Source organism: Pyrus communis, chromosome 6 (genome assembly GCF_041283825.1).
Source record: "Pyrus communis isolate YQ-2024b chromosome 6, ASM4128382v1, whole genome shotgun sequence".
Taxonomy (NCBI): Eukaryota; Viridiplantae; Streptophyta; class Magnoliopsida; order Rosales; family Rosaceae; genus Pyrus; species Pyrus communis.
The window spans coordinates 8,378,784-8,402,289 of NC_142570.1; the positions used below are offsets into that span (position 1 = coordinate 8,378,784).

The following is a 23,506-nucleotide window of genomic DNA, read 5'->3' on the forward strand; positions in this document are numbered from 1 at the left end:
CGACGAGATCGATTGCGGCGCCGCCGCTGGACCTGAGGAAGCTGATATCGAAAGGTCGTGATTTGGCGAGAAACAGGGACAGTGTAAATTTGAGTAATTTGGGTGGCAATTATATTGGGAGTTGGAACCGCTCGGCGTAGAGTCGAGGGCGATTTCGGAGAAATGATAGTTCTTCCGACGACTCGGATTTTGATTCGGACAGTGAGTCCGTACAGCCGTTTTCGAATGAGAATTCGAAATTTGGGAGAAATGTGATGAGATTTGGGAATAGTGCTTCATTTGGAAAGTACGGTATGAAGATCATTAAGAGGAGAGTGCCCCTTAATTCACTGGATGACGAAAATGACTGCCTACATATCTTCGGGGAAGGAGAATTAAATCACTGGTGCAGTTATTGAGAAAGATGATACTAAGTAAGTGTTACATTGAGGATCATCTATGAGGAATATGTTGGGGGTGTTAAAAGAGATTAGTTCTCCATGGACTTGTCTTCGCGCAGACTGCGGTGTTGAAATTCCTAGTAGTACGCCTAAGCTTGGGGATATTCCACCTTTTGGTCATCGAAGTTCCATCCATGTGCTGCAAATTGTAGGTTCATTTCCTTCCTACTCCGACGACTTTGTCTAATCCTTCCCAGTTTGTTCTGAGCTTGCCTTCTCTGGGTACTTTGTGTTCTTGAAGGCTTCTCTTAAGACCACTTCTCCAACTTGAAGACTTCGAGGTATTGATGGGCGGCAAGCCCGACTTGGGCGCATTCTTTGCGTTTCTCGGCAAAGTCTCCAATGTGGTTTGTTCGTCAGTATAAAAGTTAGGCATCGTGATAACTTGGACTGGGAATGATGGCTTTTGTCCCATAGGCCATGGAGAATGGGGTTTCCCCAGTTGCTTTTCCAACAGTTGTGCGATAGTGCCTATAGAAATCCAGGCGACTCATATGTCCGCTTGCTTTTCTTTACAAGTCCTTTCTTTAAGCATTGCAGGATAGTCTTGTTTGAGGCCTCTACTTGCATGTTGGCTCTGTTTGCTGTTTTGGCGAGGCATTCTCTCTACTTTTTCCGTTACAACCTTCATTGCCTCCAGTGACAACTGCAATCCTGTTAAGAAAGAATGTTAATTAAATTGTGATCACTAATTAATTAGCATCGCTACTGCTGATCCTTCGTGGACCGTAGCGCTTTATGAGAGGATGCGGATCGATAAAACAAAAGATTGATGTGCCTCTTGGACTCAAAACTGATGGTTGTTTTCCATTTGTTGAAGATTTGGAGGAGGAAAAGAAAATGCTTGCCATGTAGATGATTATGATGATTAGAGGGACTACTCCGTAGTGCTTCATCTCTTTGTTCTAAGGCTATTTATAGTTTAATTATTAAGCTACTGATTTATCATTTGTCAACGTTGGTCAAACCTATGAGGAGTCCATGATTTATCATTTGTAAAAATGTGATTTTTCGTTAAAGTTCTTTCTTCTTAAACATTAGGCATTTAGAATGTTTGAAAAGTATGCATAATAGGCTTTTTAGCTAAATGGTCCTTGAGATTTGTATTACTTCTCAGTTTGATCCCTAAGATTTGAAATTAATAGAATTGGTCGTTGAATATGTCCACCATCAATCATTTTGGTCATTCCTTGATAAATCTCCATTAAATAAGAATATAATCACCAAAATACCCTTAATTTTTGTCAAATCATTTTGACACATTGTTTATTAAATTGAGGGTATATTTGTTATTTTGATCCTTATTTAACATAATTTCACAAGGAATGACCAAAATGATTGATGATGGACAATCTTAGGATCACTTCTATTGATTCCAAATCTCAAAGACCAAAGTGATGTGATATCATATCTCAATCATCATTTTAGTTAAAAAGTCCTTACAAATAAGATCATCGTTAGATCTTTAAACCAAACATATCAAAATGTTGCTAAGAAATGATACCGACAGAAGAATAAGCAAACCACGCAAAAAAAAGATGTAATTGTGCCTCAACGTAGCAAAATCATGAATATGCATTCCTAATCAATAAGTTAATTTCATTTTGATCAAAAAAAAAAAATTTCAATATTAAGAATTGATCATTAAACAATATCTCTTATTTAATTTTTGAATTTGGGTACAATACTTACATGTATTTAATACAATCACTATTTCAACGTTCAAAATTTGATTGTATTAAATACATATAATTATTTTAGCCAAATCCACAAAGAATCTGAAGATGTAGCAAACAAGAAATTCAACTAAAACACCCAAATGATTGAAGACATAGCAAAAGTTGGTTGAGTTGTGACCTAAAACAAGAGATTTAGAATTGAAACTTCATTAAAACTTAACATATCTTTTTATTGAGAACACATTGTGCTTAGGAGTACATGTCACATGTGCATACAGATTTATTAAGAGACGAAAAGCAGACCGATTATTTCACAGTTTCAAATTTTCATTCGAAGGTTGACAGTTCAGTCTGCACAAAGAAAAGGCCAGAAACTCTAGTATCAGGCAACAAGGCCAGCTTCACAGGACCTTTTGCAGCTTCTTCAACTGTGAAAACTCCAGTGTGACCGTTCAAGTCCGTATCAGTAAAACCCGGACACACGGCGTTGATAGCAATTTTGTTGGAATACTTCTTAGCCAAAACTCTTGTATAAGCATTCAGAGCGGCTTTGGATACAGTGTAGGCAGATAAATTGGTTGGCCAGCTTTTGGCTTCAACCAAATTCTGCTTCACATCCTCCAAAAATCCCTCAACGAGGTTGTCCACTTTCTCTTCTGTAAGGCTATCACCATCTCCTAGCTCCTTCTTCGCTTTCTCGTTCGGAATAACCTAATTTGAAAAATTAACTCGATAATGTGATGTTATCTTGCATCTTATGTTATGTTGTCAGTCTAACAATGTGGATGCGAGATTTGAGACAAGGGTTTCGGAAGTGTACCCTTAATTGTCCCAATTGGGAGGAGACATTTACGATCCTTGCCGAGTCGGATTGTTGAAGAAGTGGAATGAGTGCTTCCGTGAGTTGCTTAATTCCATAGTAGTTTGTTTTTAAGCAATCCCCTGCTGTCTCGTAGGTTTGTTTTAGGACTTGATTCTTATTTCCTGCTTTGGGACCCGTAAGCTGCATGATCATTTGCTCTTGTGAATATGATGTGTATTACAGAGTAATGTTCACTAAAGTTGATATACGTATTTCGATCGATTTTCTAACATCTTATTTTCACGGTCGAGGTCCTTGGTTTGAATCCCTCAATCCCTACCCCTGTTACATATTATTTATTATGTATATGGTTGTCTGAATCTGTATGCCTCTCCGTGTGTAGATTCAATCTACACGAGAGAGGGTATTAGATAGCTCGACCGACATTTTTAGAACCGTTCAACGGTTTAAGCTTTTAAGATCTGCCGATTCTCTAAACACAATGAATTTTCAAGAACTTACATCATCAGGCCCAATTGCCAACTTCTCTTTGTCGTCTGTGAGTAATACGGATCCGAGGACTGCTGCATTATTTACCTGCAATATGAAGAAAATATTTATATATTATAATCAGCATATTACATATATTTTTAACAAGACGTCCGCCGCTCTTAATTAATTACTTGAGCTACAAGCCTACAAGCCATTTAGAAATGCGTAGAAATAAGCTAGAGAAATTACCAAAATGTCAAGTTTTCCAAGTTGAGTTTTGAGAAATTCAGCCAGAGAGGCAATGCTAGATGGGTCAGTTACATCAAGCTGATGAAATACCACATCAGAGAGGCCACAAGAAGCCTTCAATTTCTCAACGGCTTCTGTTCCCCTCCTCACATCTCTTGCAGTTAACACCACCCCAACTCCATTAGCTGCTAATTGCCTGCTAATCTCAAATCCAATCCCTTTGTTGCCTCCAGTAACAACCGCAATCCTATGAAAAAAAAAAACAAAAATTAACAGAACATTACTCAAATCATTACTAATCCGGAACCGTTCTCAGCAGTTAACACTCCAAAATAATCATCATTCACTCATCTCACTAACGAATAAACGAAAGATTGATGTACCTCTTAGACCCGAAACTGGTTTCTGCCATTTTTGTCGTCGACTTGGATGTGGATGATAAATTTCAGATGGTTTACAACGACTTCAATTATTTGTGCTTCACTGCTTGGTGTTCTTGAGGCTGTATTTATAGTTAATCAGCTATTGATTTGTCAAAGTTGGTCCAATCAATGCGTCGGTACCGGTCACGTATGCCATGACATAATATGATATTTCCACTTTAGTGTTCTAATTAATCTAATTCTTAATAAATAGAAGCTTCTTTCTGACTATATTTTCAAAGAATCACTCACCTCAGGGTGGAATCTAAGAGAAATTCTAATCAAGTACACACTCGTCTTAAAGTCTTCCAATTATTCGTCATTGACATGTCGATTCAATTATTAGGACAAAAAAAATTTGAACTCGGAATCTGTTACTACTTTAGAAGAAAAGTATCGTTATGTTTTTATATTTACAAGCTAGCAAACTAGCGGTTAATTTATTATTCATCATTGACGTGTCAATTCAATTTAATCATGTGTTTAATAATGAAAAACTTGATATGAATTGTTATCAATTTTTTAACACAGTAATTAGTGGGCTGATAATTGTTTTACTTCAACATGACATTATAATTTCATTTGTAAGTGGTTCCCTCTTTCTTTGTTAGTTTGCATGATGCGGATGGGCTTGTAGGTTTTTCATGGGATTGGACAAGTACAAGGTAGCATTATTTGATAGGATAATAATTTCATTTGTAAGTGGTCTTCAACACGATTTTCGTTCCCTCTTTCTTTGTTAGTTTGCGTGATGCGGATGGGCTTGTAGGTTTTTCATGGGATTGGACAAGTACAAGGTAGCATTATTTGATAGGATACTGTTGGCGATATTTGTATTGGCGATATTTGTAGACTGTTGGTGATATTTGTACAAAGTTGGGATATGATGATATTGTTAGTTGACAAGTGTCTTACAATCATTGGTTGAATGTTGTGGTTGTTAGATGATGATTAGTTGGGAAAATATCATGTAACTAGTGGCAGAGTCAGGAATTTAAAACAATGGGGTCAAACACTAGCTTTCAATCATTCTGTCACTTACTAGGTTGCTCTGCTCTTCTTGAATTCTTTGTTCCGTGGTTGCATCTTGCTGAGAGCCTTCTTCTCTCGCATCTTCGTACTCTTGCTCGGCTTTGCCTGCTCAGGTTGACCGATGACAGAACACCCACTGGCGGATCCATATAAGGATCCGGGAGGTCCCGAGACCCTTCGGAAGCTCAAAGAAACACTTGTGATCGACCTTCAAGACCTTCCAACAATTTGGGCAGGTGAAGTAGAGAGGCTTGTTGCCTCCATAGATGTGCAGGTAGCAGTGCTTATAACAATGAAGAAGAATAGGTTTTTAATTTTTGTTTTAAAAGACCTAGCCAAATCGACAGCGTTTTTGAGCCAGGTCGTTATAAAAAATTTAAAAACTAAAATATCTTTGTTTTCTCTATAGAACCCGAGAACCCCGATCTTTTCTAGTATCTCCAAATTATATTTAAGAACTCCTAGCCCCAATCGTCATGACCTTCCAACTTTAAACCCAAGTTACCCTATTCCCCACCACCATTTGCCCTTCCACCGCCTTTAGCTGTCTAATTTTATTTCTTCCAAATTCATATAAGTTTTTTAATCCTAGACTCTAGTCGTAACTCCCAATTAATAATATATATGTTACATTAACAAATTTTATTTTTGTAGAGTCACTAATTGCGTTATGTTGCTGAGGAGAATTTGTTCATTTTATTACCTTTGAGATTAATCTTGATTTATTCAATGTACCAAATTCAGTAAAAAATAGTGATACGAAACCAAATTAGTCTAATATTTTTTTTCTTTTTTTGAGCTTTTATGTTGTGACTCCCCGAGTTTGAAATCCTAGATCCGCCACTAAGAACACCAGCTATGGCCTTCACTAAAGTGTCAAGTTTACTTTTCTCATTCCCCTTACTAGCACTATAGCCAGCCTAATGAAGCAAGTTCTGCAACACGTTTTTCTTTAAGATTAGCAGAAAGCCAAGTAATCTCTTCCTCCACCTGCTTTTTCTTAGCTTTTTGTTCAGCCTTGCTCCCTTTGGCAGCTGCCTTTTTCATTTCAGTTTCATTGTCCTGAAGTTTTGATATCTCTTTCCTGTATAAGCAAACATGTGGTCAACGGGGAATGACATGAATGATTTATGGGAAAGTTAACATAGTGGAACTAACAGTTTTAAGTCACCAGCCTCAATGAAACTACAACAAATCCTCATTCTTATTCTCAACCACTTCTTGGAGAGCATGAAAACGTCTTATGCATGTCATGGTCAAAACAAATACTACCAATAAAATCACATGGTTTCAAATATCTTGAAGATAAGTTTTCATATTAGACGACCAAAGTGCGTTTGCGTTTGATTACAAATTTACCCTGTAGATTTAAGAGTTAATCTTACTTGCTTTACCAATGGAACCACCAGCCAAATACAACATCACAACAAAATCTAAAACGGAAGAACCAATAATGCAGATTTTATAAGAAAATCCCAGCATGACCCAACATCTAAAATCAAAGCAGAAACTAAGAAATATTTCAATACTACACCCAATCAAATCACAAAAATTAACACCAACCATACAAGGAACTTCATTAAAGTCCAATGAATAATTTTACCATAAACAAAAGTACAACATAATAATCCCAATTGAGATAATCCAAGATTAAGATTTCAAATTTAACATTCTTTGAAAAAAAAAACAAAACCCCTACATTTAGACTCTGTTTTTTGGTTCTGATTGGATGCTTGAATATTATGCTAGGACTATGAACTTCAAATTCCAAATTTAATTCAGCTGATGGGTAGAACGAAATCAACTTACTCGAGAGTCCTCCTTTGCCGTCGACGGCGATCGCAAGCTAAGCCTCTGAAGCTTGTCACGGCAAAAGGCTTAACCCCTTACGTCCAATTCCTATTTCACTCTACTAATCACTGCAAACCTCATCCCTTCACTCTTCCCACCTCTCTTGCACTCAAATTATCCCCTCCCCAAATTTAAAAACACAAACAAATAAATAATGAAATTTTAGACAAGAGAAGCTTACCAGAGGAAGGACGCCGAGCAAGGAGAACGCGACTGGAGAAAAGGAGAGATCGCTGGGAGGAAGGATGGCTTCTTTCAAATCTGGTGTGGACTGAGTGAAACTGGCTTCTTTCATTAAAGGGGTCAAATTTTTTTTTTAAAGGGATAAGTTACAAATTTATTGGGGTCAAGGGAGCCCAATGTCCCTGCATTGGCTCCGCCACTGCGTGTAACTGCCTTAGCTTGCAATCTGGTATGAATACTGGATATTTGTGCAAATGCAAGGTTATGATTTGTAACAGAAGTTTGTTAGTAATACAGAAGGAAATTATCAACATATAAGTGAAGGTTAGAACAAGGGTTCTATTATTATTTATGTATTTATTTTCCTTTTTTTTTTTGTTCAAAAGTATTTTTTTATAAATATTTTTCAAATGAGAGAGACAAATTGGATTGGCGAAACTGGGGAGAATTTGTGGTTAAGAAATTAGGGTTAAGGGGTCGGATGAATTATTTTCAATTTAAGAACCATAAGTTAAGGGAATAGTTACTAATACTCTAAAAAATTTATTTTGTAAACAAAAAAAGGAATAGTACTCCAAAAATTTTCGATTTAAGAACTATAAATTAAAGGAATAGTTACTAGTACTCTAAACAAAAAAAAAGTAAACACAGTAAAACTTTTTTAAATAGATAAAAGTCATGCATAAAATAATTCAAAAATTGAATTAAAAGAACTATTAGATTAAGTCATTATTGTCATGATTAACCATAAATGGATTGTATATGAAGTGTAAAATAGATTTTGTTAGGAAATAAATAGTATTGGTTAATGAAGTAAATAAATAAAAAACATACATGGGCTAATAGTAAGATGAATACAAAAATAAATGAAATATAGGGAATAATTGGTTTGTACCCACAAGAGCTACCTAGGCTATAGCTAGACCTATAAACGGGTCGAGTTCAATCCGACCCATTAATTTAACGGATCATTCAAACCTAACCCGTTAAACTAACGGATATGAACCCAACCCGTTTCACCTGTTAACAAATTTTTATGATTAAGCTTTTTGAGGTTTTTCTTACCAAACCCCCATTGAAGACAACTTTTTTTTAAAACACAACACTAGATAAACAAAAATGATTCCTAAGGGCCACTACTTTACATTTGATAACTATTTCGTTTTCATTTTTTATTTTTTTGAAAATTGAAATCTTGTTTGATAATTACTTTTAGTTAAAAAAAAAAAGTGAAAACTTAAGGCCAAATTTTAAAAACTCATTTTCAATTTTTAAAATTAAAAACTGAAAATAGTTATCAAACAAGAGTTCATTTTTCATTTTAAATTATTAATTAATTAATACAAGAATATATGAGTAATATTGCATTTTCTCTCTGGGATGAATCCATTTCTCTACTTTCTAATAATGTATCTTCATTGTAGAATTTTATAATCGAACAATAAAAATTTGCAAGTGGCCCTCTACCACAGTGGTGGAAATATGTTAAGTCCTTGCATGACAGTGTGAGTTTAAACTCCGTCGATGACTAATCTAACAAAATCTATCGTTTGACAAAACAAAAAAAAACAATAAAACTTTTAAATATTTATTTCAAGATCATCTATATAAAAAAACCATTCAAATCAAAGATCATTTAGTTATCCAAATGTATCACTTCAAAGGTGTAGATACCGAGTAACATATTCATAATGAACTGCTAATTTAATTAAAGTTTGATTAGTGGTTATCAAAGGGCCCTTTAGAATACCATTAGGAACAATCGGTGAGGTCAACACACTGAAGTTGAGAGTAAAAAGGCTCCAGCGTGAATGATGAGGCCAACCCAAGAGAGCTCTGCCTTGTCGTTGCAGTCAATCTCTGGCGGACGCAACCTCAAACCTTTCTTCATTCCAAAGCTTGAAGCTTTAGCGTGTCACTTTGCATAGAGCCATTTTCTACTTAATTATTGTTTAGGTGGTGAAGTGAATTGTGTTTATTCTGTTTTTGCATCATTAGAGCATATTCCATAGATATAGCTTTTATTCAATTAGGGCGAATGCCTTCTGCTTTTTATTCTCAAATTAGGGATGACCATTCGACTCAGAACCTGCACGAATATAGGCTTCGCGTTTTGATCAATCCGCGAGCTTGGCACGAACAAAACACAGACGTACATGGTTAAACCCGAACAAGATCCATTGCCACCCGTTTAGAGAGGAAAGAGACAACGATATGTATTCAAACAATGTAAATGAAAAGGAAACATGGAATGATAATCAGAAAGAATTGAGGAAGAAGAGTTTAGACATTGCTGCTTCAATTAGATTCTATTATTAATTCTTATGTACACAAAATATGAATGAATTTTATGACGTCACAGTCGGATTAACTAATGTAAGTATAGGTTTTAAATTTCTACATATCTACAACTTACTGCTCCTAAGCTGTCTTAACTTTGTTTCTCACATGAGTTGTTTGGATCTGCGGCGGCATCTGAACACTCGAATTTGCAGTCTGTTCGTAATGCTGACAACCACGAGTCCACCTGAAAAAAAGAGGGAAGTTAATCGTATGATTGATTATACGGAATGAGACAATTTGGATCTAAGAAAAACGAAGGCAAGAAATCAACATAGAATGCAGGCGTAGCTTTAAGAACATTACACCACAAAACAAAAATAGCTCGCTTACCTGTTCCTTAGAAGCGCTTGAGCACTCGAATCGCAGTCCTTGACGAGTTAATATACAAAATGCATGTCGAGTTCCTTCATCGTCTCGTGTAATGCTTGGCAAGGGGCCTATTTCAACAATATCAGCTAAGAGGGTGGAGTCTTGAGGACTCAAATCTGGAAGAAGAAAGAGCCCATCGGTCAGAATATGTTCAAGTCCGTATGGGGGAGAATGGCGCTAGGACATCAGGGGATAATGATGCATTGAATATTTACCTGTGGAAAACAAGAAGAAGAAAATGCACGGCCCTTGCAAGACAACAAAGCGAGGAAGCCAGTCATCAACGTCAGTATCATCAAGAGGGGGAGGTTCTCCTGGTAGTGGTTTCCACCTCTATCAAATCGAAAAGAGAAAGTAGAAGCAAACCGTAATTGGCATTATGCAGTACGCACTAAATACATGCTCAAAGTAAAAAAATTGACTTGGGGTCGTCATTACAGTTCGGATGTACAAATAGCCAGCGAGACGAGCAGATCGCAAAACTTCATCAACGTGTTCCAATCTGCATAAAACATAAGCAGTTCATGATTGATATGACGACGACAGAATTTCAGTTCAAAGCCTATCCTAAAAGGGAAGCAAATTCTGGTCCAATACCACAAAGTATAAGACCTCAGTTAAAAACTGAAAAAGTTCAAAAGCATTATAAGTGGCACTATCATGTAGCGTGCAAAGACGCAAATCACATTTTAATGTTTAAAGTATCAAGTTCCCTTACTGAGCTTTCAAGTGCGCTTCCTTCTGTTCTAAATCAGCAAGCTCCGATCGAAGCGATTCTAGTTCTACAGCAGTTAGCTCAACCTGAACAATTCTAGCGGTTAGGAACGTGGAAATTTCACAAGACTCAATTGAGGAACTGAAAGAGATACTGAATCAACCTTTTCTTCGCCATCTGTGCTAGACCCCCATGGCAGTCCGCGGAGACTAAAGAAGTTCAATTTCAACATGTATGCTGCACTTCTTAATTTTCTCCTACTCCAAAAGCGAGACCTATGCTATACCAGATTAAGTAAAGTGAATTAAAATCATACAATCTTTTAATTTGAATGACCAAACTCCTTGATTTTTTCTTTTGTTCTTTTATTTTCTCCAAAGAAAAAGAAATACCTTGGATAATTATCAGTTCTTGGTCGCGAGATAGATGAAGCTATGTCCTGAGAAGAGTCGATATTGGGTTCAGATGCTTTAAAATGATCTCCTATGATCTTTATATTTCCAAGACGATCATCCATGAAGCTTAATTACACTTGTAGAAGCGAGTGCAAACCTATGTTCATACCATGTTAATCAGAATCGATAATCAATACGTATAGAATAACAAACTGTAAATTAGCATACAACAACTTATTAATCCAACCACAGCATCATATACATACATAGGTTCTATGAAGACCAATTGCAGAGAAATATGGTTGTGGATTTCATGTAATCAACTAAGTTGTGAAATAGGAATCCTAGTTTTCGATCATAGAGGCTAGAAATAAGTTATGTTGCTGATATATCAGTAATTTAGTACTGGGATACAACTCAGCCCGAATCAACAACGCCTCATAAAAATTTAACACCTACTTCGAATCAAAAAACAAATCTTTCCTTCGCCTTCTGATCCGGCATCAACCTTACCAACAGGAAACAGCTATGCTCTTGCACTTCTAATACAACCACCCAAAAAGCTGTTCTCATCACTCAAACTAAATTACATGTGATCCACCAAAAGCTGAGACATCAAAACATTGGGGAAAAGAACAAGCAGCAAAACATACATGATTTAAAGGGCAGAAAAACACAAACAACCGGAATCTGCTAATTTGCATACACTAATTCCAATTAAAAGAAGCTTCATAATCCAAATAAATCTAATCAAAATTCCTCAAAACACACACACACACACACACGCAAGATTAAAACTTACATGAATTTCATACAGCACGCACCACCAAGCAAATTGCAGCATAAAAACAAAGAAATACTTTGGACAGAGATAAAGGATTAAATTAAATTATTAAATAAACTAAAAGAGATGGGGAGAGAGATGGAATCGTACCCGTACAAGGAAAGAGAGAATTACAGGAAGACAAGGAAGGAGAGTCCTTGTGTTCATGGGAAAACGTTTGACCCCATTCGATGTTGACTATTTGGTATAAGTAGTTCAGCTTTAGATGTGATATGACTGTTTTACCCCCGCCGGGACCATGTTCCACTTGGTTACGTATAAGGGAATTTTGCGTGCTTATATTTTTATATTTATTTATTTTTTCGCTTGATTTGCTAATTGGATAGATAAACACAACCTTAATGATGATTATGCCCCAAACTTTGTAATTATAATGTCTCAATTGTGATTATCCACCAAGCGGTTGGTGGACACTTCATCGTCTTTGCTTGTGCTTGAACTGCTCAGTATGATGTTAGACTTGTTTGGAAATCTTTTTAAAATGACTAAAACGTTCTTAAAGAAAATGTTTTCAAGTCCCAAATGCACTTAAAATGCTTTCAGAATTCACTTATATGTTTACTAAGAATATGTTCTAAAAATATTTTCATCAAAAACACTTTTAGTTATTTTAAATGCATTTCAAAGTGAGCCGGTTGTGTCGCTGAACTATTAATTATAAAACCTTGATTATTTTAAAATTAATATGTGTTAATTAGTAAACATGAAATAATGAAATCATTTGGAGGCCTCACTCACAACCATCGAGATTGGATGGCACATTAGACTCCACCACTGCATCATCTATACACTTTACACGACCTCTTCGCACTAACTTCTTCCACTGCATCAACTACATGCATGGAAGAAGCAATGGCTATCACCAAATTGGTAATGTAACATCACCAAAATGATGACGAAACGTCACCAAAATGATGATGAAGCCAAAGGCAATATACTAAATTTATCCTCCAAGTCATGAGAAGAGATCTTCTCTGATTTTTTTCACCAAGGCTACCAGATCAAGAGATCCGGGTTTATGAAATTTCATCCAACAGCCCACCTATTTTGACCCCTTAAAAGCTATAATAATTTTTGACCGTTGGATGAAATTTCAAATGTCCAGATCACTTGATCCAATGACCTTGATGGATATACTAGGGTTCAACTCTGGATCTCTTCTCCCAAGTCATAATCTCCTCACTTGGGGATATACTATGGTTCAACTCCATTATTATCCCATCAGGTTAGCCTTGTTTCTTTGGGCCACATATTTTTTTGGGTTTGAAGTTTATGGGATAATATCTACCAAGCCCAAGCCCAAGATATTACGACCGTACCTTACGCTCTCTGCATGAGGAAACTTTCCTATTGCCAGCAGGCCGGCTTAGAGATTTTTGAGGGCCAGGATTACGTCAAAAAATGTGTCATTACTTTATATAAGAAAATTATTTGTTTTCACACGTAAAACATTGATACAATTATACTTAGAAAAACATTTCAAATTTAATAATTTAGAAACATAGAAAAACTAATTTATTTTGTATCGTGAGAATGAAACAAAAAACTCCGGATTTACAAGTAGATAGATATGAGTTTTGTTTTCCATCTAAACTTTTAAAGTATTTTTGTATAAATCGTGAGGTGTTTTTTCTTATTTACTAACTTTGTCAATATGGGACTAAGAAAATAATGATGTTTTTGAGTCTTTAATTGATATGTATAAGTAATAAATGGGTATTATTAAACTTTTTGATGACGTGTCATATGAGTTGCAAATTTGGTCTAAAAATTTGGTCAACGCATTACTCTTTGTTGAAGATTAGATTTGAATTGGAACAAATGTTTTAAAATAATAACTACATAGCTACTATTTACTACTTAAAAATAAATTAACAACCAAACAAAAATTCGTAAAAATTGAAAAGAATAAACATGCACTTAGCATTTCGAACTTAGGACCTCTCGTTAATTTTAAACAACAAAAACTATTGATTCTAATTAAACTTCTTGATCATTTAGTCAAAGTTTATATATTTATACTCTTATGAAAAGAAATTTGTAAAAATTGAAAAGTAAATAAGCACACATGGTGTTTTGAACTCAAGACCTCCTCATTAATTTCAAACAATAAACCCACCAATTCTAGTTAAATTTCTTTGCCACTAAACCAAATTGTATAAATTTATACTATTATGAAAAAATATATAAATATACTACCCTAATAATTTTGGTGCCCTCAATTATTTTGGGTCTCGAACGGTAGCCCTACTAGCAAGCTTGGGTCGGCCCTGATTACCAGTTGAATATAATCATATTATTGTTTCTCTTAACAAGAAAAACTTGTGTGGAGTGCCCCTGCTGACATTATCTTTATGACACCTCTAAAAAAATGTATGACGCCCCAACATTTTCATCCTAATCGACCTCAGTCTCACAACGATATGAGAGTTACCCTTTCTATCGGACTTATAAATCTTCTCTTAACATATGACTATTCACGTGGCAAGAAAAATATCATCCACAAGGGTCAAACCTAAGATATCATATAGTTCTATTTACAGATTGAGAAGAATACTTTTAAATTGTAATGTTATTGTGAGTGAAAATGTGTGCACATTAAACATTTAATACCCTTCCAAATTTCCAATGTATGAATGAGTTTGGCATGGCACGTGTGGGGTTTTATCGCAGATGAATATCAACATCAATATGGTTGGGAAAGATAGGATCACAGCAAAATAATCCAACAGGGGTCTCTTTGTGGCCACAAATTACAAACGTACATACGTTTCTTTACCCTTCTCTTCTCTCTCTCTCTCTCTCTCTCTCTCTCCTCTCCTCTCTCTCTCAGTTGATTGAAGCCGTAAAACAATGGCTTCTAGCATCACTCTTCCAAGCTTTCAAGGCCCTCTTCTCAAATCCAATTTTCTTGGAAGAAATGATCTCTCGAATCGAGCTCATAAATCGTCTTTCGCAGTTCACAAGCAGCCATCGACGCACTCCCTGAGACCCTCTGCCAAATTTAACCTATCCGAAATCTTGGGAGGCAGGGGGCTCTGCAATGGTGAAGCAGGTCTACTGCAAGAGCTTACGAGAAATGTCGAAGAACAGAAAAATGTCGAAGAAGAACAAGTATCAGCAGCAGCTGCCGCCAAAACAGAGGAAGAAAAACTAGATGGTTCTGCAACAGCTGCGATCGAAAGTGTTGAAGAAGATGGTTTTGATAAGGAGCTGATGGGACTTACCGGTGGATTTCCTGGTGGGGAAAAGGGGTTGCGAAAGTTCATTGAGAAAAACCCACCCCCCAAGAAGTCTTCGATTGCAATTTCCGGATCAACAGCAGCACTCGTGAGCACAAAGAAGCCGAAAGCACCTGAACTGCCATTGTTACTACCTGGTATGATTGCCATCGTCAACAACCCAAATAGTCCTTACTACATGTACTGTGGCATTGTTCAGCGAATCACCGATGGGAAAGCTGGGGTTCTTTTTGAGGGCGGGAATTGGGACAGGCTGATTACTTTCCGACTGGGAGAGCTCATGCGCAGAGACAAGGGCCCTCCGGGGAAAAATCCCAAATCCTGCGTCCTCGAACCTTTTCTCCAAAAGGATTCCTGAATGGGGACATTCTCTTAGTTTCTCTAACACATGAATATGAATTTAAATTTCAAATGTGCAGTACTGAAATTCGTAGCTTAAATGGCAATTACTTTCATTGCAAATTGCATGAACCAGGGAAAACACATCTTAAATCACATATTTATTGTTCAATGTGTTGCCTATTACTATCGACTTCAGCGCGTAGGTTGTTCTTCAAACAATATAAAGACGTCAAACTCTGGATACTTCCAGGTGCTTAAAAATTGTCAAAATAACATCCAACACATAGTCCTATGTTCTTGAAGCTCCACACAAGTTCAGAAGATGCCACCCAACTGCCAAAAGACGGTTACAACATATAAGTAAATGAATTGCAAGCCTAAAGGAAAGAGAGACAAGAAAACTAATTTCATGTTATTAGTGGTTCAAAATGGACCAGTACCCACCCCAAACTGATCAAGATCAGATGTTTAGTTCACACATTCGATACCTCATAACAAAACGTGAACATCAAGCAACGAATAATCTAGCCACTTAACGTGAGAACAAGAAATTATACTTATTTACTCCCCCTGACAATGTTTATTTTCAGCCATCATACATCTGGAAAGCCCAAACATCCAAAACTGGTCCACAAACTAAGATGCAGATTAACTTATAACTTTTCTGCATGAAATTTTTAGCTTCTAAACGGTTTACATGAATATAGCCTACCGCACTATTTCATAAGCACTATCTAGTCAGAATTCCGGTTTCACTGCCTAATGACTCACACATCAAATGAATCACCATCCATCGTATAGCATAGCTTTCAGGCAAACAGAACTCGCCTATTAAACAGTGAGGAGGAATTTCCCCCGTACTGCTGGCTCAACATAAATTTATTTGCATGAATTGGGAAAAAGGGTGACTCCCACCACGTTCACCAATTCATTCAAATAAATATATGCAACATTAGTAGCCAGTCAATAGGTAATCATTATTCTTTTTCACCAAGCTGATTTTTTTTCTATGATTAGTAAAGAATAATGATTACATATCACGAGACAAGGGGAGCACTTAAGGCTGAAGAATTCATTGCAGGGATAGCTGATATATCAAATCAATAGTGTAGAAATTTTCGCAGCAAAAGCACAAGTTCCACATACCATAATGGCCTCAATCTCCTCTTTGGACAACGGTGTTCGTTCGGGTTGTTCAGAAGCTTTTCCTCCCAAGGTGGTTGAGGCCTTTGAACCTGAGAAGAAAGTGTGAGAAGAATCACCAGCCAAACCTTGAGTCTGAGGCTCAGTACCTGCAAGTAAACAATTACAAGTGTTAAACGGAAACAAATCATGACCCAACAAAAAAGAGTACGTGACTACCAGCATGAGGGCAAACAGTGAATGAACTTCTGATATTTTTCAACAAATGACCGCATGCTATCTCTCTAACACTTTGGGATTTCCCACTTGTTTCACCTACTTATCGATGCATCAGCAAGAAACTGCCCAACGGACTAAAGATCAGGCTACTACGGATAAAATTGGATGTTGGATGCTGCATTACCACCACCACCACCCCCAACCTCAGAAAGTAAAATTCAAGACCTTAAACATTGTAGAACCAGCAGAAATTCAAAACGTGCATTCAGAAACTCCCCAATTGGCATCGTCAATGTCCGCGTCATCATCATAATCTAAGTGAAATAACTTCCTAATGGGATTTTAGCACTACCCTAAACCTTAATTCAGCATTTGCCCAATGCAGCCAATCTGGACTGTTTCATGAACTCATGCTCAAACAAGCAGAAAATTCAATCGAAAAATCAAGTCAGCCAATCTTAACAAACGATCCAATTGAAATCACACAGTAGTTTACAAAATTAGTCCTTTTTTTATGACATCACAAATCCAATCTATGCTTCAATTTAAATACAGAGAACGATAGATTTCTAAATTTACAAGAAAAGCACAGAAATTTGGGACATTCAAGAGAAACCCATTAAATTGGAGCATAAATACAGCTTAAATTTAAAAAAAAAAAAAAAAAAAAAAAAAAAAAAACGAACATGCATAAATAATTAAATTTATTAAAGATAACAATGGTTTGAGAAAAGGAAAAGAGAGACAGACCAGAAGGTTTTGGGTGTCTCTGAGGAAACTTGATGCGAGGTATCCTCTTCATCGCCTGGGTTCCACCCATCTCTCTCTCTCTCTTCTGTTGTAACAGTTCCTCCGGAGACGACGATTGAAAAAAAAGAGCGAGAATCTTCCACCAGCGATTTGTTTGGCAACTTGGGGATGGACAGAAGTTGCGTATAAAGGTCAATTAGTTCAAGGGTGCGGGTTGCCGGGTCGGAAAGTGAATCTAAATCCTAATCCACGCTTTCACAAACTGGGTTGGGCTTGTGATCAAGTCCGGGTTCTATCGGGTTGTAAATAAGAATTTCATAACGGAATCAACATGACTACACGATAGATGATGAATCAACTTACCACTAACAGAAAATAAGCATGTTACCAATACTTAAATAATAATTCAATCGTTAACATTCATATCATTATTTATAAAATTTGATTTAGAAATTTTGCCTCCCTAGCATTATCTTTGCAAATATATGAATGGGACAAAGTGAGTTTTGCCATAGATCATGACATCCAATTGTTCTTATTTATTCATTAAATGACATGGATGCTTATGTGGATTTTAACTAATATTAAAGATAAAATAAAACTGAAAAAATAAAATAAAATTAAAACTAAAATTAAAAAAGGAAGCAACTTTAATTGAAATTGGTTCTCCCATTCCCATTTCGATCAAGATTTGGATTCAGACTTTGAACCTTAATAAAAAAATCATTAACTGATGTGTTTTTTTCCAGACTTGGATTCAGGCTTCATCCTTTCCGTATTCTGGCTCTCAACAAATATTTTCCTTGTTCTGTTTGTAATTTTAAAAGAACAAATTGAATGGGAATACACAATATTATAGAGGTGATATTGGTATCACATAAGAGAAAATACATCTTACATCTTTGTGTTTTAAGACAAGAGATTCCATATTCTGTGATTTTTTGAGAAACTCCATTAGCAGTTCCCAGAGGTAGTAATTTTGAAGAACCGAAATTCAATTTTCTCAAATTATCAAAACCAAGCGCACAACAAGGCTTGGAATTAGGTCAAATGAAATAACATGAACAAGGGTAATATATTCAACTTCATGTAATTGCCATACAAATTAAAAACTTGATTATTATCTCGATCGTGACAGAAAATTAGCATCATTCTTCATGGTTGTCATTCTCTTAATCCTCTGATCAACAACATTCTTCATCATGGTGTAAAGAAACTATAAGATATCGAAAAAAGATAATATGAGTTGGACTAAGAATATACACTCCTCAAATTCAATCTACAAGACTTGCACTAACAATAGCAATCAGTCAGAATATTTCTAGCTTTCTCACTTTACGATTTTGCTTTCACACATTCTATTGCCAACACTCTTCCTATATTGCCATCTTCACGCCAAGATTCTCTTTTTTTATTTTTTATTTTTTTTATTTTTTAAAAACCGCATCATGTTAAGTTATTAAATCTAAACTTAAGGGTTTCAATCCATCAATTGTCACTTAAAATCTCTGTTTCCCTCCAAAATTTCAAGCGGACGTGTCATGACATCCCAGTCGAAAAGTAGAAAAACCCCTTTAAAAGCGTCAACTTCGACGAGAAACGAAAAGAAGGAAACTTGGGAGTTGGGATTAAAAAAGATGAGCCATTTTTCAATGGAAACCCAAGAAACTGAAGGTGGTAACTGGTAAATTACAAAAACAAAAACCCCAAATCGAGAAAACTTCAAGAACACGATCGCATTCAGTTACAATGCTTGCAATGAGAACCCAAATTCTGAAAACAAGAATGAAACAGAATCATCACCAAGTCTTTTCTTTAAGTCTAAAGTTTTATGATCGGATTAAACTCGCATGGCATTATTCAAATTGGTAAAAACCAAGAAATTAAACCATAAACAAGAAACGCAATCGCATTCAAAAGATTGACTGACCGGAAGATGACAATTGAGTTGCATTTTCTTGAGGTTTGCTGTTTATCGTCGTCTTCTTGTTGGCTTTGTCGTCTTTGGCTTCGTTCGTACTTTGTTGATTTCTTACTTAAAACCCTAGAACATAAGTTCGAGTTCAATTGAAACACATGAACTGGCAAAACTAATATTTTTTTTTTTGCAAAACCTATTTTAATCACCCCGCATATATAAACAATAGTATAGAAATTAGGGTTTCGTTTTGCTTACCTATTGAAGATTCAAGAGAATAATAACTTGACTCCTTATAAAAGGCATCAGAATTTCATATCAATCCAAGACATGAAATTGCAAAACCACATCAGCAAAGGGGGAGACGGAGGACTAAGTACAACTAGGGTTTCTTCCTTTTTTTAATTTTAGTTTTAATTTTCCAGATTTTATGTTTTTTTTTTTTTTTTAGTTTTATTTTATCTTTAATATTAGTTAAAATTCACATAAGCATCTATGTCATTTAATGAATAAATAAGAACCATTGGATGTCATGTAATCAAAAGGCTTAAAAAGAGTGTAAAAGTATTTGTAAAATATTTGTCCCTTAATCCTATCCCATATATATATATATATATATATATATATTATTCACCGTATCCATTACGTTGAGAATACAAAAGTTGCATTGTGTGAGTTGCATTTTGTGGGCTAGTTAAAAAGTTTTGATATGAATAAAAATCTTTGAGAATCCAGACCAATAGTACTTATGGGAGATATCAAAGATCAGTCAACATTATCAATGTTTACCTTTAATTTTTATACTCCACAAAATCCATTTATTAAATCATTTTATACATCAAATATTTAATGACGAAATTAATATTTACTAAATTATTATGCATCAATTGAATGAATAAATTTTTTGTATTTACGAAGATGGGTATAACCGTTAACTGATGGGGAATCCGTTACCCGGTGAGTATGGTTATGGATAATACCCGATGGTTAATTAGCGGTTATAGATATGGTTAATTTTCGTGGTTATGTGGATGAATATAACATTTTTGTCCCCAAACCGAACCGTTGACATCCCTAACCACAATATGTTATTGATGAATGAGTTATATGAAAGCAACCAGTGTGTGAAAATTATGGGGGAATGACTTAGCTATCTTGAGATTACATATCAACTTAAGAAGAAAGAAAAAATAATTTGTTTTGTAATGCACAGTGATTAATGCACTAAACTTCATAAATTATCGCTTATGATTAGTAATATTTTAAGGTATATGGAAAGATTGGAGTTCTTTCCACAAGTACCTTAAATGTAGGGGAGTGTACCCAAATGTTAGTAAAGCAAATTACTTAGTAAGTTTGAACATATATTCACTACAAGAAAACGCGGTATAGGTGACGAAATTATTTGTGATGCTCAGAAATTTAGCATATTTAGGTAAAATAAGTGAGGACTTTTATAAAAACGTCACATAAAGATTTTTGTAGGACACAATTTTTTATTAAGCTTCTACTCATCACATAAGAATCTTAAACTTGTCACAAAGTCTTATACGGGAAATTTTACCTCCCAGTGAATAATGAATAAGTAATGAAAATACATAATTGGTCACATAACATTAAAGAAAGCAACATAAATACATGTGAGGATAGGCCACGTGTCACCTATTGTATTAAAATTAGAAATAAATAAAATAAAATAAAACCTAATCAAATTAAAACCCCAAATCATAGACCTGATATGTTCTGCTCTCTCACGATCTCACCCCCTCCTCCATTTCTGGACTGTTCAGTTTCCTATCGACCCTGACGACCAACCAACTGGTGGTTTGCCACCGACGGCGTCCACCACCTCTCGTTCGTCTCCCTCTCTCACCCACTCTCTAACCCTTTGCGCCTCGCTCATCACTATCTCCTCTCTCTCTCACCTAGCACGAAGATTGGGGAAAGAAAAATCTTTGGTTATTCTGCTTTCTTACCTTCGTTGAATTCTCCATCAATTTCTCTCTTCATCTCACTAATTCCTTTCTCTCTACAGCGTTCTCTCTCTAAAAGCGGTTGGAACATTTTCGAACTCTGATTTTCAGGTGTGCTTTATATTTTTCTTATTTCGATCAATTTCTCGATCTTTGATTTTGATTCTTTTTTTTTTTTTCTTCTAATTTTTACTTTGTTTTTATTTTGATTTCAATTTGTGAAGTCGAACTTCTACGTTGAAAATTTTGGTTTTTAGGTTTATGATTTAGAATTCGAGGTTGGGAATTAGGGTTGCAATTTGGGGATTCTATTGGGCTTGAAATTTTTGAAAAAAAATGCAATTCTATCATGTATTTCAATTTTTCCCGTTTCGATTCGGGATTAGTAAAAGAGCCACATAAGTTAAGTGTGTGAAGTGATTGTGTTGAATGAGTAAAGATGCAGCAATAGCAAGCAGGTTCGTGGGTTGTTTGTGTGATTTTGTGGGCTGTTGTTTTCTTAATCTCGATTGATTGCAGGTTTGCTGATAAATTGCAAATTAATTATACATGCTTGCTTCCTATGTATTTTGTAAAATAATGGTGCGATGTCTCTGTTACGTTGTTGTGTTTTGTTTGAATTTTGTAGAAGCTGAAAGGTTGTTTGATTGTATGCTTATCCAAGACGTGCTTCCCATCTCTTCCCATAGAGCTCTAGCCTTTGATAAGGCCTAGGTAACTTTTTCACTAACTTGAGATTAAGTCCTATTAATTTTTCAAGTATTATAATTTTCCTATACATAATTGTTGTCCTTAGCTTGCTTCTATGAATAATTTGTGCTTTTGCTTTCGACGGGGTATGATTGTTGTGCTTTTGCTTGTTGATGATGATTTTGCTTGAACTTGGTGTCGTAGAAATCTTATGAAAATTTACAAGGATTAAAGCAAGTGTTGAGCCATAAGTAATGTTTATACGAATTTGAGCTCTTAGATTATATAATAACAGTCCAAATAGCTGGGGTTGCATCTCCAACCCCACAATTAGCCTGAATGAATTTCTTCTTCTTCTTTAATTTTTAGGTAATACTTTTCAGTTATAGGTTGATACCTAGTTGGCTGAAATCTCTTGCTGTTATTTTCAGTTACAAATTTAATATTTACCTCACTTACCTTGGAGTTTGAGCTCTTGGAAGTTGTTAATCAAAATCTCAATGCACCTGCTATTCTCTGGACACCAATGTTTATTTTCTTCTCTTTTATTATGTAAGGATAAGATAAAGAAAAAGAAGGATGGAGTTAAAAGGAGAAAGTATTCAAGAAGCACCTGAGATAGTGATGGTGATCTAAATGACAATGGTACTTGTGCTGAAGTAAAGACCATGATATGGCTGATGACTTATATTATGTATTTTGTTGTTGGTTTCAAACATGCACACGGTATACTTGTTTTGTTACCGACTCAATGCCTTAGAATCTTGTTAGCATCTCAATATGTTTAGAGGTGTTAGGATGCTTATGTTAGCTTTTGGGATATACACTTAGTGTATGTATTGGATGTAACCTAAGTTATTGATCAATGAAATGTGATTAACCAAAGCATTGCCTCATATTTGTTATGAAATGTGTATGTATCCCAGGGTGTAACCTAACTTATTGACACTTTCAGTCTCACTTATCATCAGCCATAGCATTATAGGGTCAGATTGGGTGATGATAAATTCCTCACTTATACATTTGTTATGTGACAAACTAATAGGTCACTGAATTCTGTGTTTTGTGATGCTTATTATGTCACAGTTAAAGTTATTAAGTGACGAATTTGACATCACAAATACTAAAAATATGTGGCGAATCAAAAATTCGTCACTAAACTATAGGTGACTTAGTATATGTGACGAAAATAGTGACGTTGGATTTTCGTCACATATAATCAAATGTGACGAATTTTCATGTTTATGTGACGAATGTCTGTCGCCACCTAAGCCATATTTTCTTGTAGTGGTTTCAAGGAGCATATGTATCAAGGATTTAATGTGGGAAGATAACTACTCTCGAATGAAATATAATTTCATAACATACCATAAGAAACAGTCAACCTAATGGATCCAATTATTAAAAGATTGA

General features: G+C 35.5%; 4 protein-coding genes and 2 long non-coding RNA genes across 8 annotated transcripts; 2 read left to right on the top strand and 4 right to left on the bottom strand.

Moving 5' to 3' along the window:
* Positions 1 to 2,324: 2,324 nt before the first annotated feature.
* Positions 2,325 to 4,183, bottom strand: LOC137711094 ((+)-neomenthol dehydrogenase). The gene is made up of 5 exons (XM_068450297.2): positions 4,046 to 4,183; positions 3,663 to 3,909; positions 3,444 to 3,518; positions 2,940 to 3,122; positions 2,325 to 2,830 (listed from the first exon to the last, which is right to left on the bottom strand). Exons 1-5 carry the CDS (start codon positions 4,072 to 4,074, stop codon positions 2,447 to 2,449), a joined length of 918 nt encoding a protein of 305 aa, XP_068306398.2. The 5' UTR covers positions 4,075 to 4,183; the 3' UTR covers positions 2,325 to 2,446.
* Positions 4,184 to 4,949: 766 nt separating this feature from the next.
* LOC148696221 (uncharacterized) lies at positions 4,950 to 7,536 on the bottom strand. The gene is made up of 2 exons (XR_015963535.1): positions 7,149 to 7,536; positions 4,950 to 6,200 (listed from the first exon to the last, which is right to left on the bottom strand). It is a non-coding gene; the product is annotated as an uncharacterized LOC148696221 (long non-coding RNA).
* A 1,882-nt stretch (positions 7,537 to 9,418) lies between these two features.
* On the bottom strand, positions 9,419 to 12,041 carry LOC137710335 (uncharacterized). 3 transcript variants are annotated; one of them, XM_068449283.2, is made up of 8 exons: positions 11,907 to 12,041; positions 10,970 to 11,129; positions 10,741 to 10,852; positions 10,581 to 10,663; positions 10,301 to 10,364; positions 10,078 to 10,195; positions 9,824 to 9,978; positions 9,419 to 9,677 (listed from the first exon to the last, which is right to left on the bottom strand). In XM_068449283.2, the coding sequence occupies exons 2-8, from the start codon at positions 11,092 to 11,094 to the stop codon at positions 9,582 to 9,584; spliced, it is 753 nt and encodes a 250-aa protein (XP_068305384.2). In that variant the 5' UTR covers positions 11,095 to 11,129; positions 11,907 to 12,041; the 3' UTR covers positions 9,419 to 9,581. The 3 variants fall into 3 exon arrangements, with proteins under 3 accessions (XP_068305384.2, XP_068305387.2, XP_068305385.2); XM_068449286.2 differs by having other exon boundaries at positions 10,741 to 10,857; positions 11,907 to 11,977; XM_068449284.2 differs by having other exon boundaries at positions 11,775 to 11,908.
* A 2,511-nt stretch (positions 12,042 to 14,552) lies between these two features.
* Positions 14,553 to 15,569, top strand: NDHS (NAD(P)H-quinone oxidoreductase subunit S). The gene has a single exon (XM_068450336.2). It carries the CDS (start codon positions 14,670 to 14,672, stop codon positions 15,414 to 15,416), a length of 747 nt encoding a protein of 248 aa, XP_068306437.2. The 5' UTR covers positions 14,553 to 14,669; the 3' UTR covers positions 15,417 to 15,569.
* Positions 15,490 to 17,692, bottom strand: LOC148696222 (uncharacterized). The gene is made up of 3 exons (XM_088695702.1): positions 17,513 to 17,692; positions 16,547 to 16,692; positions 15,490 to 15,733 (listed from the first exon to the last, which is right to left on the bottom strand). Exons 1-3 carry the CDS (start codon positions 17,580 to 17,582, stop codon positions 15,716 to 15,718), a joined length of 234 nt encoding a protein of 77 aa, XP_088551828.1. The 5' UTR covers positions 17,583 to 17,692; the 3' UTR covers positions 15,490 to 15,715.
* A 3,441-nt stretch (positions 17,693 to 21,133) lies between these two features.
* On the top strand, positions 21,134 to 22,978 carry LOC137711144 (uncharacterized). The gene is made up of 4 exons (XR_011065042.2): positions 21,134 to 21,388; positions 21,466 to 21,514; positions 22,032 to 22,117; positions 22,651 to 22,978. It is a non-coding gene; the product is annotated as an uncharacterized LOC137711144 (long non-coding RNA).
* The last annotated feature ends 528 nt before the right edge of the window (positions 22,979 to 23,506 follow it).

Bases quoted from the DNA above. Each gene is read 5' to 3' on its own strand.
- LOC137711094 (XM_068450297.2), bottom strand. From the start codon at position 4,074: ATGGCAGAAACCAGTTTCGGGTCTAAGAG. The intron at 3,519-3,662 runs GTAATTTCTCTA...TTCATATTGCAG, and splicing joins TTGGAAAACTTGACATTTTG to GTAAATAATGCAGCAGTCCT. The intron at 3,123-3,443 runs GTAAGTTCTTGA...ATGATCATGCAG, and splicing joins TGGCAATTGGGCCTGATGAT to CTTACGGGTCCCAAAGCAGG.
- LOC148696222 (XM_088695702.1), bottom strand. From the start codon at position 17,582: ATGGGTGGAACCCAGGCGATGAAGAGGATACCTCGCATCAAGTTTCCT. The intron at 16,693-17,512 runs GTCTGTCTCTCT...GTTTACTTGCAG, and splicing joins GAGACACCCAAAACCTTCTG to GTACTGAGCCTCAGACTCAA.
- NDHS (XM_068450336.2), top strand. From the start codon at position 14,670: ATGGCTTCTAGCATCACTCTTCCAAGCTTTCAAGGCCCTCTTCTCAAA.
- LOC137710335 (XM_068449283.2), bottom strand. From the start codon at position 11,094: ATGGATGATCGTCTTGGAAATATAAAGATCATAGGAGATCATTTTAAA. The intron at 10,664-10,740 runs GTTGATTCAGTA...AGAATTGTTCAG, and splicing joins GCACAGATGGCGAAGAAAAG to GTTGAGCTAACTGCTGTAGA. The intron at 10,196-10,300 runs GTAATGACGACC...TCGATTTGATAG, and splicing joins GCTATTTGTACATCCGAACT to AGGTGGAAACCACTACCAGG.